Source organism: Lonchura striata, chromosome 12, assembly GCF_050655825.1.
Source record: "Lonchura striata isolate lonStrDom1 chromosome 12, ASM5065582v1, whole genome shotgun sequence".
Classification (NCBI taxonomy): Eukaryota; Metazoa; Chordata; class Aves; order Passeriformes; family Estrildidae; genus Lonchura; species Lonchura striata.
In genome coordinates, this window is record NC_140714.1 from 4931503 (window position 1) to 4950695 (window position 19193).

At 45.9% G+C, this 19193-nt stretch overlaps 1 protein-coding gene across 6 annotated transcripts in view; it reads left to right on the forward strand.

The window, feature by feature from the left end:
- FRMD4B (FERM domain containing 4B) overlaps positions 1–19193 on the forward strand; it is a 125961-nt gene that overhangs the window by 94646 nt on the left and 12122 nt on the right. For all 6 annotated transcript variants that reach the window (XM_085590306.1, XM_085590305.1, XM_085590308.1 and 3 more), the window contains exons 8-16: positions 3871–3954; positions 5140–5205; positions 6245–6302; positions 7178–7264; positions 16423–16499; positions 16902–17040; positions 17543–17684; positions 17813–17946; positions 18037–18156. In XM_085590306.1, coding sequence (XP_085446432.1) covers positions 3871–3954; positions 5140–5205; positions 6245–6302; positions 7178–7264; positions 16423–16499; positions 16902–17040; positions 17543–17684; positions 17813–17946; positions 18037–18156 — 907 coding nt within the window. The remainder of the gene's footprint in view (positions 1–3870; positions 3955–5139; positions 5206–6244; positions 6303–7177; positions 7265–16422; positions 16500–16901; positions 17041–17542; positions 17685–17812; positions 17947–18036; positions 18157–19193) is intronic.

The window sequence follows — 19193 nt, forward strand, 5'->3', positions numbered from 1 at the left end:
ATGGATTTCTGGTGGGGGTTTTAGCAAGATGCTTAAAATTTCACTGTAACATCAGCAGGGTGTAGGAAGCTCATAAGATTGGTCCTGCTTTGCTGCTGGAGTTTCAGCTAGGAAGTCCCATTGATAGTATGGTACATGATCAAATATTTTTAATCATGTTATCTGGTTATTTTAGAGTCAAGCTCCCTCTCCATAGAGCTAGCACTGACGAGCAGGGCGTGCTGGGGACAGCATCTTACCCAACCTTTGATCATGTTGGGACAGAGAATTAATTATGAGCAGTACCAGGAGTGCAAGTTGAGGTTTGGCATGAGGAGGCTCTGAGACAAATTTTCATTATTTCCATTTGCATTGCCCAGATTGATTCAAGTTCTGCTTTGTATCTGCCAGAGAGAAAAGTCCTGTTTAGAGGGTGGAATAGGAAGGAAAGGTCTGTCTGCTGCTTTTGTTTAATTCTTCTCCATAGTGGAAAAATACTTGAGTTGAGAGTTTCCTATATTCTCCTGGGGAATAAACAAACCTTTTGCCAAAAACTGTTCAGTCCCATTGACTCTGGGCAGTTTATGTATTGAAATTATGCCAAAAACCACCAGTCCAGAAACCCCCTCCATAGCAGGGGTCAGATTAAAGGCAAGTTGGGGCCACCCCATCCTGACAGCCACGTCCTCTTCCTGGTGGGAACCCACCATGGACATGCCAGATACAGCACTGGGCGTTTGGCTGGCAGATAATGGGGGTGGTGGGACATCTGGAGCCGGGGCCGTCTGCCCTGGGATTGCTGTTTCATCTCGTGGTTCTTGTGAAACCAAACAGGAACAGGTCGTAACTCAAACCGCAGCTCCTGCTATCGGGAGTTGTCACCTCTGGGGAACAGCTGGGTCTAGGAGGGCTTGGGAAAGTGATCCTGAAGGTCAAGGGGAGACTTGCTTGGTGCAGATGAAGTGATAATGGACTCTGTGGAAGGAGGAGGAGGACCATTTGAGGCTTTTATTATCCCTGAAGCTGTGAATCATCCCAAACTCTAATCCTGGGGCATGCAGTCATCAGATCCAGGCTGCTGCGTGCCAGCCTGCACTATCTGAAGACATCCAGCATGCAAGGAGCTGTGCCCCATCTCTCCCAGGTCTTCTACATTTTTCTAGGATTGTTTCATGCTTGATCTTACAATTATGCAGGGGAAAAAAAATCCTCATGTTGCTTCTCAGGGCGTTTCAGGCCTTATTAGTCCATTTGGATGGACTTCTTCCAGTGCATGCGAATGGGGTGGTGTCTGAACCTCAGGGTGTGAGGTTGAGTCCTGTGAGGAAGACAAGTCCCAGGAGCCAGTTTTGCCTCCTAAAATCAGTGTATTCTCTGCTGTTGCAAGAAATTGGATGGGTTTGTAGGTTGGCAGGAGAGAAGGCCCAGCTCTGCTGTAAATGGTCACAGCTCCGTGGCCCCTGCCTGCTGACAGTCTGCAGCAGGGCTGTGGTTCTGGGTCAGTGCTGCAGGGACGTGCCCCCTGTCATGGCACAGACGTGGTGACAGCCCTTTGATCGCTGCGTGCCCCAGCTCAGAGCCCACAGGCCCTGCTTGGAGGCGGGTTTGCTGGCTGGCCCTCAACATTTAAATTCAGCAGTAGACATCTCCAGATTGATGAGCTGCTACTCATCACTCAAGCTTAACTAGCACCCTTGTTTTGGCATTGGGGAGGATAAAGTTGCTACTTAGCCACATCTAGAGAGGCGAGGGGCCCAAAAACCAAGCAGAGAGGGGAAGGGCCCAAACAAGAAGGCAGTAGAACTGTTGGAGGCCATTTCAGAGCATGGGAGATGCAGCTGCCAGGATTTGAGGCATTTCTGCAGACTCTCAGTGATGGGGAGGCTCCTGGCCCCGTAAGGCTTGGGGAAGGAGAGTTTGGGACCTCTCCACCCACGTGTAGTGGTGACAGCTGGGTGTCATCTGTCCCCTGCTCTGCCAGAGCTCAGCCCTGGCCTCCCAGCATCAGCCTCCTTATTGCCTCAGCCCTTACAACCAGGTTGCTAAACAGGGGTTTAATGGCCACCCATTAAACCTCTGATAATGAATACAGGGCTGAGAATCTACGTGTACAGAAACAGCCCTTTTGTTTGGTAAAAATGAGCTATTTTGTTAGTACTTCCTTCCAAAACCTCTCCTACTTCACTGTAGCTCCCTGCCAATTCTGCCTGCTAGAGCAGCCATTGCAGTGATAAATCAGGTTTAAAAATAGGAGGAAAATTGCAGTTTAATTATCAGTTATCCTGTGAGTCTGTGATTGAAGTTGGAGGGCCAAACCTTCCAGCTTTAAGAGGGAGTTCAGGCCAATGTTATATTTGGTTGTTCTTGTTTTTGTTATGGGGTTTTTTTGTGCCGTTTGGGTTTTTTGTTTGGTTGTATTTGATTTTTGGTAGTTTTCTGGGTTTTTTAGGGGGGTTTTTGGTGGATTTTTTTTTATTCTTTGCTCTGATTTCTGTGGCCTCAGAAGACTGTGCTCTGTGTCTGCATTGCCTTCTTTCTGCAAGCCGAGATGTCCCGCAGCCTTTTGATCCCATCAAAATGGGCTTGCAAGGGGTGAATAAAACTCAGCTTTTTGTGAGTATTTGAGTGCTGGAAGGAGAAATCCCGATTTTCTACCCAGCTGTCCCCGTTAGTGGCACTTGGGTGCTGGCCAGCTTGCAAAGAAAAATGGATATTCCTGGCAGAAGAGTGCAGCAACCAGAACTCCTCGGTGCTAATTGACCCCTTCTTGGCAGCTTCATCAAAGAAGTTGCAGAATAAATAGGCTGTTGATTGAACTGTTTCCTTGTCCCCAGAGGTGGTCCCCCTTACTCAGGGCTGAGGCTCATTGTCAGGGCTGGGGAAGAGCCTTGCACAGGGATTAGCCCCTGAACCTGAGGAACAAAAACAACTTTTAATCTCCTGTATTTTCCATGTGGCATCTGGGAGATGGAATCGTGGTGGGGGGGATTGCTGTGTCCTCCATGTGCAGAGCTCCATCCTCAGTGGTCATGGCAAAGGGGGACATCACTCTGATGAAAGCTCTAACAGTACAAGAGAGGTTGGGAGCAGAAAAACACCTTCAAGGAAAGCCTGGACAAAGTTGAGGCAGATGCTGATGGACGTGACTGGTGCATTCTTTGCATAGAAAAATCATGTTGGTGCTTGCTGGCGCTGCTGCGAAGGCATGCAGAAATCCTGCCAAAATGGGGCGTGCAGGTTTCAGCTGATTAATTAATGGACCATGTGAGGAGAAAATATTAACCATTTTACTGATGCCCCTAAAAAACTTTTAAAATATTCTGCCATGGTTTTGTCATGACAAATTCCATTCAAATACTTCAGCCCCCCTGTATTTCATTTAATGTTGGGCCTAGAGTTCAGAATATTTGAACTTTCTATACAATAGGCAATACAGGAGAACTAATTTCACTGGAAATACTTGAAAGTGTATGAAGCGAAACCCTTTGTTTTGAATCAGATCTGTGTTAAACTTCTGTGATTTAACAAATACCACATTGCTTCATGAAATGTATTGTTAAAGACAGAGCAAAACTTAGCACTACAAGCTTTACTTTTGGGCTTTCTGCAGCTGTTTCAGGGCTCATTCTGCACTCAGCAAATAGAGTGAGGGTGTGCAAAATAAATATTGATACCGTGGTGGCCTGAGCATCACGTGTGTGTATAATGAGCATGACACCATATCCATCATTGTCATGTGAGAGGGCATCTAGAGTTACGTTGCTATGACAGCCTGACATGGGGCAACCCTCCACACTGGTGAGCAGCAAATACAGCCCTTCCTTCTGCCCCAACTAATGAGTCCATCTGTGATTCACTAGCACTGACTCTGGGCCATTTTTGCTTTTTCAGTGATGAGAACACTAGAAAAGACTTGAAGACACTGCCAGTCTTTCCTACCAAGACACTGCAGGAGCATCCATCACTTGCTTACTGGTGAGCTGTTTAATTTAAAATGTAAATCATTGCTATGAGTGGTAACAACAAGATGAATTTTAAGCAGTTTGCAAACTCCTCTAAAAGTTTTCAGCCCAGGACATGGAGTTAATTGCTCATCTTCAAGCATTTCCGGTTTTCAGACGATTATAAATTATGCAAGATCTGATGCAAATTCCTCCTTGAAAGTTTGCTCAAATTAAATTGCTGAGTCAGAAACTGCTGGATCAGAGTATGTGGGGACCCTGCAATAGAAGGAGCTGAAGTCTGAACTCCAGCCAGGCCTGGGTTTGCAGAGAGCACCTCAGTCTTCATCTGTCACACAGTGGAGCCTTTGTGGTGAGCTGACCCTTGCTGGCTGCCAGCTGCCCACCCAGCCCCTCTCAACAGCACAGGGGAAGAAAATAATCTAGAAAGGCAGGAAAGTTGCAATTCTGGGGCTTGAATTTGCTGCAAAGGAAAACAGCGTTTAGGATGAATCAGTGATATTGTTTCCTTGGAATTTATGCCCTTTGTGCAAATTCAACTCCCTCATTTGTTTTGGTTTTTTAGGCTTGATGTGTACGTGATGGATTTTCAAGTATACCGTGCTTGCTTATAATTTGTTTGTCTCTGAATGAATACTGCTGGGTATTTCTTTGCTTTCAACTGTCTGACAGAGAAATGCATATTTTATTTCACATTCCTCCAAAACAAAATGTTGAAATATGTAATAGGAAAAATGCAAAAAGGTCATTGCTGACAAATGTGTGGTTTTTTTCACCTATGAAATGTCAGGGGAAGAAATACACAGGAATGAAAACAGCTCTGGTTAAACTTCTTCTGTCTTACATATGGAGCATTAACCAGCCTTTGAAGTTTCGGTCCTTTAGAACATTAAGATGAATTTCCACAATTAGGACCATTCTTCTGCAGCAGCATCTGCAGCAGAACGGGCTGATCCGAAATGGTTCATTAATTAGTCTGCAAGGCAGGATGTGATGGTGGGGATCAGCCAGGCAGCTCCACGCTGCCTAATGAAGGGTGGGAAAGAACTCAGCAAGAACCAGAATGTAAACTGGAGCAAGGAACATGCAAGGGGGACCCTTCTCTGCATGCTGAGCAGGTGGCTGAGCTTCAACAGATGCCATCGCACATGAACAAAGTCACTGAGCCTCTAAATTGGGTTTTGTGCTTGGTTTGCAGTGAGGACAGAGTAATTGAGCATTATACACAAATCAAAGGTCTGACCAGAGGACAAGCCATTGTTCAGTGAGTATGACACTTGTTAATTTGTGAAGATGATATTTTTACTTTTTTCCTGTTCTTTTTGGTTGAGAAGTGGCAAGGCAGATTCTTTGGGTCATTACTGCCTGCAAACCATGTCATTTGTGTCTGTCAGATTCTCTTTTTATTGAGTTACTTCGCAAAGTGGAATTATCTGAAGTCTCACATTTCACAGGCTTGCAGTTCAGCACTTGTGTAGTCATTTGAGTACCTCAAATACAAAAGACATTGTTTGCATCTTACTTTATTGGAAGACTCTTCTCCATACGTTGCCTGCCATCAATTAATTCTCACTCCAAACTCTTAAGGGTGGATATTGCCCTATCCCCTGTAAGAAATTCTGAAATGTTCAGAATTTGGCTTTCAAAACATCAAGGTCTTCCAAGCTGCCCACTGAGCCTGTGGAATTGTATTTTTCATTTACCTACAAGCAGATGCAGTAGGATATATTATGAGATGTTTGAGATGACAGCCGTGGCTGGACAGTGCAGACTCCTTGCAGTTTTTCTCATGTATCTCAGTGCCTGTAAATCTTTCTCAATAATCTGTGGTTCTTTTTTCAGTAGGAGCAAGGGAAAAATGGTCTGTTCAGTGGTTTTCTGAATTGCCTAATGAAACAGTTGTACAATGGTATAAACATAGTCATTTGGAGCCTATCCTTTGTAACTAGAGCTCCATAATGGAATAATTATAGGCAGGTCTTCCTGCCAATGTTTCCCAAAAGGCTCACATGTTCAATTCAGAATTTTGGTTTCAGTTATCTTTTCTTTTATCTTCTGATAAAAGATTGAATTTTCTGTTGTATGAGAGATTTTCCTTTTGCTTTAGCTGGGCCAAAATACCCCATCTTTCCCCAAGCCAAGATGATAAGTTTTTTCTGAAAACATGAGCCTTCAACTATTAAGGCCTTCAAAATATGCAGATGATAAATGACGTGTCCTGGATGTATGTGTGAAAAAAATATGTTAATAGATATTACTTCCTCCAGAGAAAATAATCTGATATGCTATAAATCTGTCTGCAGGTACATGAAAGTGGTAGAAGCTTTGCCAACATATGGAGTTCATTACTATGGAGTAAAGGTCAGTAACTGACTATAGATAATGTGATTGCTGAGCTTATTATGAGGGATTGCATTCCTAAAGGAGCAGTTGGATGATTCAGTGCCTTCTATCAGTGTGGAACCCCACATTTTTCAACCTCTGTAATTTTTCCCCATTCAATGTACTTAAAAAATTGTTTCCAGAAAGCATAAAGGAATCTTTATAAAACCTTATGTAATCCTATCAGGAACTAAATTCCTATTATCTTAATTAAACTGGATATCACTTCTAGAGCTGAAGCAGTTTCCCCAGAGACATTAATCAAGATTAGAAAAATAGAATGTTGAAAAGACTCCTCCTAAGTGGCAGGTGATTAGTGGTGCGTGCTTGGAGTGGGGAAATGCTGAGAAATACCTTTGCAGAGTGATGGAACTACACCATTTATTCCCATTTGTAGAGCAGAGACGGGGCCAAAGTGTTTTCTGCCGAAGAGCTCCGCAGAGATGATGTCTCCTTACTTTTGAGTCATGACTGCGGTACCTGAGAAGCTGATGTTTTGTGCTGGTGTCTCCTCCTGTGGCTGTCCATGCCTGAATTTAGTGGATGCAGTCATTGGCCACAGTGTTTTTTCTGTCCCCTGTCCTTCCCCTCCACAGCCACTCCTCCAGCAGTGACACCCCGTTGTTTCAGCAGCACTGTCGCTTTTCTGCCCACGTTGCACAGCCACCACCTGGTTTTCTGTGAGGGAGAAAGTTTCCACCTTCACCCCAGCAATCCACTTCACGTCAATTTGTTTGCCAGAAAATCCTCGTTCTGTACCTACTTGTACTTGTCACAGAGTACAAAAGGGCTGTAATCTTGGAATTGCCTAATTCTTAAGTAGCTCTTGGTTGACGTAGACATCCATTTTTCAGGATAAACAAGGAATCCCATGGTGGCTTGGAATAAGTTACAAAGGAATCGGCCAGTACGACTTACAAGATAAAGTTAAGCCCAGAAAAGTAAGGTTTTTTTTGCATCTGACTTTTTTTATATGGTATGGTGTTGCATGTCAGAATGTACTCATTTAAGCTGTTGCTTATTAGACTGGTGGGCAAAAGACCAAAGACTGGAGGCAGAAGGAGATTTCTGCTGGCACTGAGGCCGTAAATCTCTCCCTCTCCTAGATAGTGGAAACTCCCTTTGGGAGCTTTGGCTCGTGTGTCTTGAGTTTGGTGGTCTCAGGGTGGGAATTTTGGCAGCCCCCAGGGATAACTACAGAAATATGAAGCAGTTGTGGTTCTGCAAGGCCTTGTACTCGGGCAGTGTTTTCAGTTCACTTTTGTAGGTGGGGTTTTTTTTGTACATGATGCATAAAAGGCTCCACTGATACAGGCAAAAAACAAGAAGAACTGCGTGAAATTGAAGGCTTGTTGAAGCAACTGTGTGTTTCCATAAATTCTAAGGGGAAATTTAGAATAAATGCTGTGTACTGGAAGTCACCCTCCTCCTTCTCCAACCCACTGCTTCCCAGTGTGTCTTCACTAAAACATCTAAGCCATGAGGGGATGGAGACCTAGGAGTTTGCTGTTCTTCTTTCCCCAGGAATTATCTGGGCAGGAGTTCACATGAAGTTGAGCTCCTCGCCAGGGAATTTTTACATTTGCTAAATGATACCGTTTAATGTATTGGTGCCAAAAAGCACAGCTTAACAAAACTTCCTTGTTAAAGAGTAATCCCCCCTTCAAGGTTCCAACTTGATCTTCTCTTTTACCAGAGCAGGCTGTGACTTGGTTTCTTTTGGTGTATTTATGTACCTGTGTGGCTTTGTTTAGTAAAATACAGAGTTTTATCCCAGGTGTCTCTTCCCATGCCTGCATTAAAAGAGAGTAACACAGGAGGAACCCTTTGTAAATCAAGTCCACTTGATGAAGCCATTGAATGTCAAAGGAGAGCATCAAGGAGGTCCTCTTGCCCTGGAGCACTTCCCTGATTTTAGGCAACATCTATAAGATTTTCCAGCCAGGAAAAGATGATTCTGCAGCCAAGATGTCCAGCTGTGACCAGCAATGCTCTCCAAGAAAATGGAGCCTGCCTGGCTGAAAGCATTGCTTCGCCAAGCATTTTTTATGCTTGTGGGATTTCAGTTTACAACATCAACCAGGCTGATTAAGAAAATTTTTTAAGGTCAGCAGGGCCCAGATACCAAGTCACACCCTGCTACAGTTAGTTATGAGGCATTGTCTTTGAATGCAGCAGGAGCTGTGTATAAGAAAAATAAAGTAAAATCCAGAGATCATCTCTGGAGTGGAAGCATTACAATGGAAATGAGAATAGGGAAGGTGAGAGAGAGGAGCCTAATTGTAAGCTAATTGAAACTGTGGGGATGGATATGGCTGTAGTATCCTTAAGGATTTTTCTGGTGTCAGTGCAAAGGGACAAAAATTACATAAGCCACCACTTGTCCTGAGCCATTATTGCCTCTAACGAGTGGCTAAATATACAAACAGTTTCTTTATATGAAAAATGTTTCTGGGTTTGAAATACAAAGTGCACTTTGGGCAAGTGATTAGAATCAGATCACTTTTGGGAGGAAAATCAGACAGCGGGTCTAGAGGGGCACCCATACCCAGACTTGGGTTTGGAGTTAAAATGCTGAGGATACTGCTGCTTATTTCAGTGTAACTACAGCCCTGCTGCCTGTGATGGAGCAGGCAGAAGTTCCTTTTAATCAGTGTTGTTGTTTGTTCATATTTATCAATGTATCAGAATTTATTTCAGAGAGAGAGGAGTATGGACAGCTTGCCTGAATCTCCCAGGAGTCTCTCTGAAGCAGCAGGCAGGAGGGGAATAGGCATGTAAACTATTCCTGTCTTTTAGAGCAGTGGTGCTAGTTGCTAGTTTTGCTGGATTTAGCAGAATTTTCTTGCTTTGCTTTTTGGGAATGGAGCCAAACTCACAACTGCCGTGTGCTGGTGTTATCTAGCTGTTTATACCATGGATCAAAACTGCTGTTGTGTTTATCCCCAGCCATCTGGGAAAGAGCATCCTCATTGTGCTCCACTTCTCCAGTTGGTGATGGTTAAATATGCATGCAGCTGATACATAAATAGAGAATACTAAGAGGGAAAGGCTGAGTCCAAGTCCAATGAAGACTGAGTTGGCCTTCCTGAATTTTAAAGCTACAAGTGATCTCTGAGTGTGCAAACCTCTCTGACACTGGTTGTGGTGGGAAAGCTGCAGCATTTTGATAGAGGCTTTTAACAGAAATTGATACCTGTGCCTCAGTGATTCACATCAAGGAGATTTATTTTGTTCTCTGTCTTTTCTGTAGTGCTGTCAGATGTGTTTGCTTTACCATAGAATCACAAGTATCTTGCAAGTGCCAACTCCATATTTAGAATAAAATTGCATTATATATAATAGAAATAAAATCTACATTAGCTGCACCCATTAATGGAGGATGACTTAAATCCAAAGAAATATAACCACCCTCTTAAAAAAGTGAAATCTTCTGGCTTTATCCAAGTAGGTCTTCAGGCAAAGACACCTAAATACGAGCCTTGGAGCACAGTGGTTATCCCAAGATTTTGTTATTGGATCAACACCAGTGCATGGAGTCCAAGGCTGAGAGCTGCTCACAGGAAGCAACTTGCAGGAGAGGCCTGGGTGAAGCAATCTCCAGATCCCTATCACCAGCCCTGCCAGGGCTCCAGCTCACCATCAGGGAGGCTGGTGTGTGATTTGGGGCTGGACCTGGAGAACCTGCCCTGGCTGTCTGGCTGTGCAGAGCTGGCTGGGGAGGTTTGGCTCCAGCTATTAATATTTTGCTGGTTGACCTGAGACGGTTTGGACAAGGAAGTTTTGTGGCTCCAAGTCACTCCTGTATTGCTTTGGGAGCAGTTTCTAGAAAAGCCCAAGTGTTCCCCATCACCCAGGACTGCCAGCTGAGGCACTGAGGGAAGCACTGTGCTCCAGCTCTGTAACAGACTGAAAAGGGAGAATTATTTTGTATGTCATTTATGAAAATTGTCTTTGTAGATAAAAGCAGTGGCTCCATGCTGGCTGGAGGTTATACTGAGCTCACTTGATTATCATCCTGGAGTCTCACAGGGCATTAAAACAGACTGAATTTGGCAACCCTTGTTCAGATTTGAGCTCAGACCTGGGATTAGCTCTGCAGTCCTGCTGCTTTGCAAACATATTCTCTTTCAGTTGCAGTTAATATTGAGAGTCACCTCCTGCTTGGAGAAGTGCCTCCTGCTTGCTGTGAGGTGGCCTGCCAAAATCCTGTCCCCAGTATCCTCCGAATCAATTAGGAAAAGTATAAAACAGGTCCCAGGACTTTGTCATTTCAAGCCAGAATAGATCTCCCCTTATCTCTACCCCATTCTTCTCACTGGTGAGATAAACAATGTATGACTTGTTAATGGAGGGTGTATTATGGTATGAGTTGAGTTTATTCTGTGTTCAGCCAGTATGTGAGGATCCTCTGAGGGCTGGAGAAGGCAGCTTGCTGGCTCTTTGACTTGTTCTCCCACTTCATTGTGTTTCTGTGGGCGACTCCCTCGTGATAAATTAACTATGTTATCTGAAGAGAAGAACTAATCTTGGTGTGGTATTGTTTCGAATGTCCAAGAAAATCGTTTCTACTGCTTGATGTCTTGGCTGCATTGTGTTCTCAGAAGTGTTTTTGTTAGCATGTACTGGTTTTGAAATGGGCAGTGATGATCACAGGATGGTGTGGGCTGGAAGGAACCTGAAAGATCATCTCATTTCAACCCCCCTGCCACATATCAGGGACACCTTCCACTATCCCAGGGTGCTCCAAGCCCCAGCCAGCCTGGCCCTGGACACTCCCAGGGATCCAGGGACAGCCACAGCTTCTCTGGGTAACCTTTGCCAGGGCCTCATCACCTTCACAATATCCCTAGCTGGATTTAATACTTCCAGGGCTTTAGCTTTCCAAATCAGACCCCTGGCTGCTCAGATAATTTCTCTGTATTTCTCCCACCTTCTGTAGGTGTCTTTTTGTGTCTTGAGTTTGTCCAGGAGCAGTTTGTTCACCCTTCCAAGCATTCTGACACTTTTACATGACTTCCTCTTTGTTGGGATGCATTGCTCCTGAGGTGTGAGGAGGAGTTATTATGATACTTCTTCCTTAATTCAACATATGCTAAAAGTTGATGCTGAAAGTTCTCTCTTGCAGAACATTTACTTAATGTAAATTTGCTGTCCTGCTTTGCTGAATAGTTCAGAACACAGCAGCATTGGAACAGCCTTCTCAACAGGCAGCTCTAATTAGGCAGAGATTTCTTTTATGGTGTTTATTTCTCACCAAGCCATTGATTTAGATAGAAGATACTAAGCTTGCATAATTACTTAAAAAAACACAGTTTTTGTGAGGCTGTTCTGAAATTCAGTTCTTTCCAGATGTGCAAAAAAGTCGCTTGAACGTTACCTGCTGCAAAACACAAATGTTTTGGGCAGACATCTCAGTCTTATGATGCCAGTGTTAGTGAGGACAAGGCAAAAAAGCATCATAAGGTATTAGAACAAAATATGATTGAAGAGGTTTTTAGAGGACTGGCTTAATATTTAAGGGATGAAGGATGCCTGCAGATGAGCTCTGCCGAGTTATGCTGGCACAGGTGGGAGCTGTCTGCCTCTTTCCCTCAGAAGCTGCTGCAGGTGGGGCAGTTTGGCTCTGCTGCCATCTCCTCAAGTGCCTCCCTCCTTGGGCAGGCAGGGCAGCAGTGAAACACAGGATTGCAGCTGAGGGCAGCGTGCCAGGCAGCTGAGTGCAGCCGAGGGGCTGAAACACAGCCTGCTCCCAGCGCCGCTGCTGGGTGGTAATTTCCCTCATCGGGTGGGGTGCATTCCTGTGGGCAGAAATCTTTTATGTTTCCTTGCTCTGAGTTGCCAGATTTGTCTGCAGATTGCTGTTCCCAGCCAGTTCCCGAGGTGCTGGTTGCTGAGCCTCCTTGCAGGCACTGCACGTACCACAAGGTGCTTTGGAAGTGCTTCCCGAGGGAAAGGCTGCTGCAAACACTGTGGCATGGCTTGCACTTCCATGCTGACCTTACTCAAAGACCATCTGGGTGGAAAGCCAGAGATTTGGGTAATTTAGCTCTTGGTCAGAATTTGCCACTAACTTTGGGAACGTCCCAGGTGCAATTCCGGCATGTGGGCTGGTGCAGCAGCATGCCCTGCACTGAGCTGCTCTCCACATTTACATCTCGTTGCAAAAAGAAACTTTGTAAAAAAAAAAAGCTAAAATATTATTTTTTAAACAAAACTCATCAGGCTCACAGCAATGCTGAGCCAGGAGCCTGAGCAGCTCTCCTGCACGTCTCTTTGGGCAGGGTCTCTGCCAGCTCCTGCCTGCCATCCTGACAGGACCGTTTTACTGAGCCAGTTTGCTCCTGCTGCCAGGCAGGGACAAACTTGAATTTTATTCAAAACTGGATGCAGGATCAGCCAGGTGAAAAACCAGCTGCTGCTTTTAAGGTGTTTCAACACTTAGGCATGCCATGCCTATTTTGGGTTGCCTTAGACTACTACCGTTCTTTTTGTGCAGGAAGGAGGGATATTCCTTTTTGCTCAGTGCTCCCTGATATCTGGAATTGAATCACAGTAGAAATACAGGGAAACCTAAACTCGTGGGCTAGAAAAGCAGCAGCTGGGTGGTAGGAGTCTGGCTGGTGCACAGAGGTGCCTGGGTAATGAGATGTGATCAGAGTTGTACCTCCGCCTTCTACAAAAAAAAAAAAATCAGAAAAACAGCCTTGACCAAGCCAAGTTCTACTCAGAGTCAGACAGGCAGCCCCTGGGATGCTCAGTATTTTTCAGGAGCATTTTAGGATCTGACAACCTACGTGGATGTGAAGGCTATTAAGAAAACATTAATTAGCTCAAGTGGACTTAATCATCTGGTTAAAGGGAACATACATTGCAAAACTTCTACAAAAACATTTTAATTATTCCTAATTGTTCTTCCAGCCCTCAAAAACCAGTTCCAGATTTCCAGATTTTTTTTTTTTTTTTTTTTTTTTGCCACTCTTTTGTCTTTAAATATGCATGTAGTTTAGGTAAGATTGAAATTAGGAATTATTTAGGAACATGTCTGTACAGGGTGGGGAGTATTTGAAGGGAGCAGGATATCTCTAGAGCGGTGACGGTTTCCTGAGTGTTGCCTTTTGACCATGAGTTAGAAAAATTTCAGTTGAAGAAACATTATTGCTTTGTCCTTGTTTGTATTGAGTAATTTTTTTCCCCTCTTGTCTTCATGAATCCAAGTGTGTTAGGCAGAGAAGTGTAATACTTTCATTCAGGATTATTTTTATGTGCATCTGTATAAATATTACTGGCTCACAACTTACTCTGAAGCTGTTCATTTAATCATCAGCCTTTTTTACAAGAACCTGATTTAGGAGCGTTTGTCAGAGGAGGTGATAGCTAAGGAGTTTATATTGTTCTTAAATGAGATAGTTTGAGGACAGGGCACTTTTTGAGTCCTCAAGAGCAAAGATGTGTTTTGAGTACAACGCCAATTCCCTTCTCTGCTGCTGTGGAACAGCAGAGCGGGGAGCTGGAGTTATCCTTTGGGCAAGGAGGCAGAGATGTCTTTGTGCTGAATGTACCCAGCTGCGAATGCTTGCGGCACCCCTCAGCTCCTTTTGGGCTGGGATGGATCTCACAGGGTGCGGTGGAAATGGAGCAAAGCTCTACCCACATCCTGAGGCAGCTCCATGCGGGTTTTCTTAAAAATGCAAACGCCTATTTTTTTTTCTTTCTTCGGCACTGGAAGTGGTCGTGGTGTCGGATTTGCACAGACCCCCGTGTCCCTCTGCCAGGGCAGGAGGCTGCTCCAGGTGCTGGAGCTGCTGCGTTTTGTCCTCCTGCCAAACGCGACCCACCTTGGGACAGGTGCCCCCTTCTCCCGCAGCCCTCAAGGAATGTCGAGCGCATCCGGAGGGGAAAAACCCGAAGGAAGTGATAAAGGCGACGGGGATCCATCCCCCGCCGCGATAAGAGGCGCAGCGAGGCAGTTTTTTTTCCAGAGGTCATGTTTGAAGCACGCCCATGGTTTTTACGAGCGTGGGAGCGGGCGGCCGGGAACGCGGGATGATGCTTCTGGTTGGACCTGTTGCCTCTGGGTGTGAGTCAAGGCTGGCGGGGCCGGACACGGCACCGCGGGGACCCCGGGCAGCCCCTGGCCCCCACAGGCACCCGGGGGTGCTCCCAGGGGTGCAGCCCCTCGGTGGAATCCTCCTTGTTCCTCCGCTGTTGGGTTTTTCCCTCTGTCTGGGGAAGGGGTGTGGGAGGCGCCGCAGCGGAGCGGGCGGGTGGTGATGTCAGGCGTGTGTCAGCAGTGGGAGGCGAAGCTGCCGGAGAGGAGCAGCACGACAAAGGGACGGAGGGACGGCTCGGCTGTGCCCTGCCCATGCCACCCCTGACACTGCCCGGCGGGGCCGGGAATTCGGGATCGGGATCGGGATCGGGGCTGCGGCCAGGTGAGTGCGGGACGCGGGGAAGCGGCCGCGGCTGTGCCGGGATCCCGGCTGGGATCGCTGCTGGAGCACGATGTCTGTTGCTCAATGTCCCGACAGACTGCTGGGGTTGTTTCCTTTTGCGTTTTTGTTAATGGATTTATTTTCAAAGTTCAGCGCAGAGTTGAAAAGAGGCGTTTCTGACAGCGGTGTGGATGGGCAGGAGGGCTGTGAGACAAACACAAACTTACTCAAGCAGCAGAGGGAAACTTCCACAGTCGTCTAGAAAATAATTTATTAATTCAAGTAAATTGCATTTCCACTTGGCTTCACTTCTTCTACGGCAGGTTCTAATAGTCAGTTGTACTCCTAGGAAAGTTTTAATTAAACGGAGGCAGAGGCTGCTCAAAGAGCCACTTTCCCCCAAAACACAAATGTGCTGGGTTATGTTTCATTGTGTTACAAATGTTTCAGATGCATCACAGCCTAATACATCATTTTTTGCAAAACCTGAAGTGCTTCTATATTGGGAGGTAGCATGGTATGTCAGGTTTTGGCAAACGCCAGTGGGAATGTTGTGTGTCCTGGGGGTTTCTGCTGTGCTGGCTGCACCCTTGAGGATTTGGAAAAACTCCAGCAGGGAAAGGAGGGAATTGCTGTGAAGGCCTGGGTGCCTCGGCTGGATCCCTGGTGTCCAGGGCTGATCTCTCACTGAGCCCTGTCCCTGCCTGCCCAGCTGGGTGGGAGCACCTCTGGTACCTCCCTGTGGGCTGCAGCTCTGGCAAGCAGCTGATGTAAACTGCAGCGAGCTGCTGCACCTCTGCAGCCCTTCATGGTCTGGGGGACATCATCTGGGTCCCCAAGTGCATCCAGGCACCCTGGCACTGCTGGAGAAGGGGGCAGGAGGTGGTGCTGCCAAAACCTGCGAGGCTGGGCTGGGAAGATGCAGCCCCCAATGGCTCATCCCCAGGGGGTGGCTGATGCTGCTGTGAAAGGAGAGCAAATTCATATGAAATTCTGATCCCACGGGTGCAGCTGCCAAGCCCCGACTGACTTGGATCGCTTCTCCCAGCTGGCACTTTGCAGGAAATATGTGGGTTTCCAGCAGAAGGATGTGCTGGGGGTGGCTTCCTCCTGTAGCTGTTGTTGTTCTGTACATGCTGTACCTCTTCTCCAAAATGTCACATTGGATGTCTCACAGTGTGTCTTCACAAGAGACACACTGTGTCTTTTCTCTTGTGAAAAGACACACAAGAGAGTTTTGGTTTTTTCCAAGCTTCTGCCATTCCCTGGGGATGTTCTGACTCGGGGGAAGTAGAACATAGTTGTCTATACAATTACATTGTAAAGAGATTTTTGTGTTTAATCAGAGAGAAAATTACTTTAGCTGCCCCGCCAAGATCTCTGGGAACTTCTAGCAGTGAAATTAAATGTGCTACTGATGGAGGCAGATGTTGTCACTGGCAAAATCCTCAATTTGCAGCACATTGTCTGTATAAGAGTGTGAAATTACTGAGGGGGCATCCTATATTTATGTGCTTCTTTTAATTGATGTTATGAATGTAGTTACTGCTCAGTCCATGCCATAGCTGGAGATACACAGGAATTGTAATTTGGAATGATATCACCTTGGGGTGAGAGGTCTGGTGATTTGGTGACCATGTTCTGCTTCTCTCTCTCAATTCTAGCTATTTCAATGGAAACAGCTGGAAAATCTCTATTTCCGTGAGAAGAAGTTTGCTGTGGAAGTGCATGATCCCCGCAGGTGAGGCTGGAGGAGGCAGTTCTGTCATCAGGGTTAATCTTTACCCAGAGTGGGAGCTCACCATCACGTGTTGGTGGATGGGGTGGGAGGTGCCTCAGAGCTGAGTTTACTCTGGGCTTTGGGACTGATCCTGATCCAGCGTTTGGCAGGGCAAACTGGGGTTGTCACAGCTCTGGGTGTCCTCTCAAATTCCCTGTGTGTCCATTCAGGGAGTTCTTGGAGCAGGGGGAGGACTGTTTGTCATGGCCAAATCTGCAGCAGCACTGGATGATGGGATGAAGGAATTCTGAATTTTTACATCCCTAAAATAAAGGCTGAGCCTCACCTGGTTAAGAGAGACGTATTGTGGACTTTAAACCTCAGAGACCTGTCTTGAAATTGCATTTCTTTTCACCTCCTCAGAATTTCAGTGTCAAGAAGGACCTTTGGTCAGAGTGGGCTGGTGGTGCAGACCTGGTATGCAAACACTTCCCTGATCAAGTCCATCTGGGTGATGGCAATCAGTCAGCACCAGTTTTACTTGGACAGGAAGCAAAGCAAAGTAAGTTATGAGTTTGTACTTTACTGCAAGCATGGGTTTCAACACCTTTCCTGTATATCCTTCAGCATATGTTTTTCCATGGATGAACTACTCTCCAGAGAAAAACTACAAATAGTTTTTGTCAGCTTTTTGAGCAGTCTGTTAGTGGTGGCATTGGTATTTGATCTGTTTTAGCCTGCCTGCAGTTAAGGCCTATGGAAGTGTAATCATGGACGAGGGAATTCCCATGTCTGGGTGTCTAATCTGCCTTTCCTTTTGTCTCCTTTCCTGTGTTTGTTTTGAAAGCTGAAGAGATTTTGAGCTGGGAGATGGTTTGGGTTTTGGGGGAGAGGGGAAGAGAATGCCAAACAGCCCTTGTATTCCGCAAGCACCTGTGTGATGCTGTTGCTTTAGCCCTTAATTTTGTGGGAGATGATGTGTGAAATGTCATCTTCTGTGATGTGTTCTGAAGTTAATTAGAGGTAACTCAATGAGGCTGGATTTTTTTTTTTAACTCCTTCAGGCAAAAATTCCATCAGCCAGAAGTTTGGATGATATCGCCATGGATCTGACAGAGATGGGAACTCCAAAAGTGTCAAAGCTGGTGACTTTGGAGGCCAAGAACCAGCTTATTATGGCCAGCAATGGCAGTTTGATCTCATCAGGTAATACTGCACATAAATGTGAAGTAGCCAAATTTAATGGGGCTTGTGTTTGTTAAAAGGCAAGTGAGACTACCAGACAATTAAAATGGCCTTTACTTGGAAATCCTGATCCAGAGTGTGTTTTCCAGGGTCTCAGGATTCAGAGGTCAGTGAAGAACAGAAGAAGGAGAAAATCATGGAACTAAAGAAGAAAGAGAAACTCCTTCAGGAAAAACTGCTTCAGAAGGTCGAGGAGCTGAAGAAAATCTGCCTGCGAGAGGCGGTGAGAGCTGCACCTCCCTCTGGGGTCGGGCAGGTGGGAGCCCTTTTCTCTCACTGGGGCTTAGCTGGATCCCTCTGTGTTGTTCCCCAGGAGCTGACAGGCAAGATGCCCAAGGAATATCCTCTGGGTGCTGGGGAGGAGCCTCCCCAGGTGAGGCGGCGCGTTGGCACGGCGTTCAAGCTGGATGACAACCTGCTCCCCAGCGAGGAGGTGAGCCTGGCAGCTTGTTTGACAGCAGGGCTGGCATGGCCAGAGCAGTGGCCAAAGCCACTTGGAGATACTCCAGCTCATCTTGGGTTTTTTAAGAGGAAAGCAGCTGGGGCAGTTGCTTGTGTGGAGGGGGAAATTTTGGTGGGTTCTGCCCTTCTTTCAGCCGTGCTTTGAACTGACCAGAAGAATTGGTTGTTTCTAAAGGCCTTAAGTTGACCCAACCTGATTTGGCCATGGTTGCATGAATTTTAATAGATATTTTGCTGCTAATTGGAGAAGATCAGGTGCATAATGCCATTTGACTTTTCTGGAGCCTGACTTGTGTCATGTTGGAATGGCGTTTGAAACCAGAACGTGGCAGGGGTGTGCTCTGTCCCCCTTGCAAAATCATCTGTCTGTGAACATAGTTTTGTGACAGGTGACAGGAGGAGGAGTTTTACCTGTGGCTTAATGAAGGTTCCACCTGAATAAAACCTCCCTACATTGCTCAAGAAGCTAAAATGAACTTTGCTGGCAGGGACTGACTCAAGTGATAGGGTAATTCAGATGTTTGCAGTTTCTGGACACACTCCATTCCTCCTCATTCCTTGTGAGATTTGTTAACAAGCTGTAGCATCCAAGTAAGTAGGTGTTGGGCACTTGGCATCTTTCACCAGAAACTCACTGCCCTGCCTCACAGGGCTGGTGTGCTCCTTGTCTGCAGCAAAGTGATTTTGTGGACTGCTTAAATGCTAGTAAACCAAAATCCTGCTGACCAGATTTAATAACGTGTTGCTTAGCACTTCTGCAGTGCCTTTCATCTGAGCTTCTCAAAGTAGTTTACAAACAATTAATTAAAGCCTGAAACTCCCTCTTACGTAGGTATGGTGATACCAATTTCCATTTTTATATTCTATGAAGTAGGGAGAGATTTTGAACGTCGTTTTCAGGGCTGGACTCATAGCAGGAGGTTTAGCAGCCTAAACCTGAATTTAAGAGCCTGTGTTAGTTATGTCATCTGGGCTTCAGAACTTTGGACCTTGCCCAAGAGATCTCAG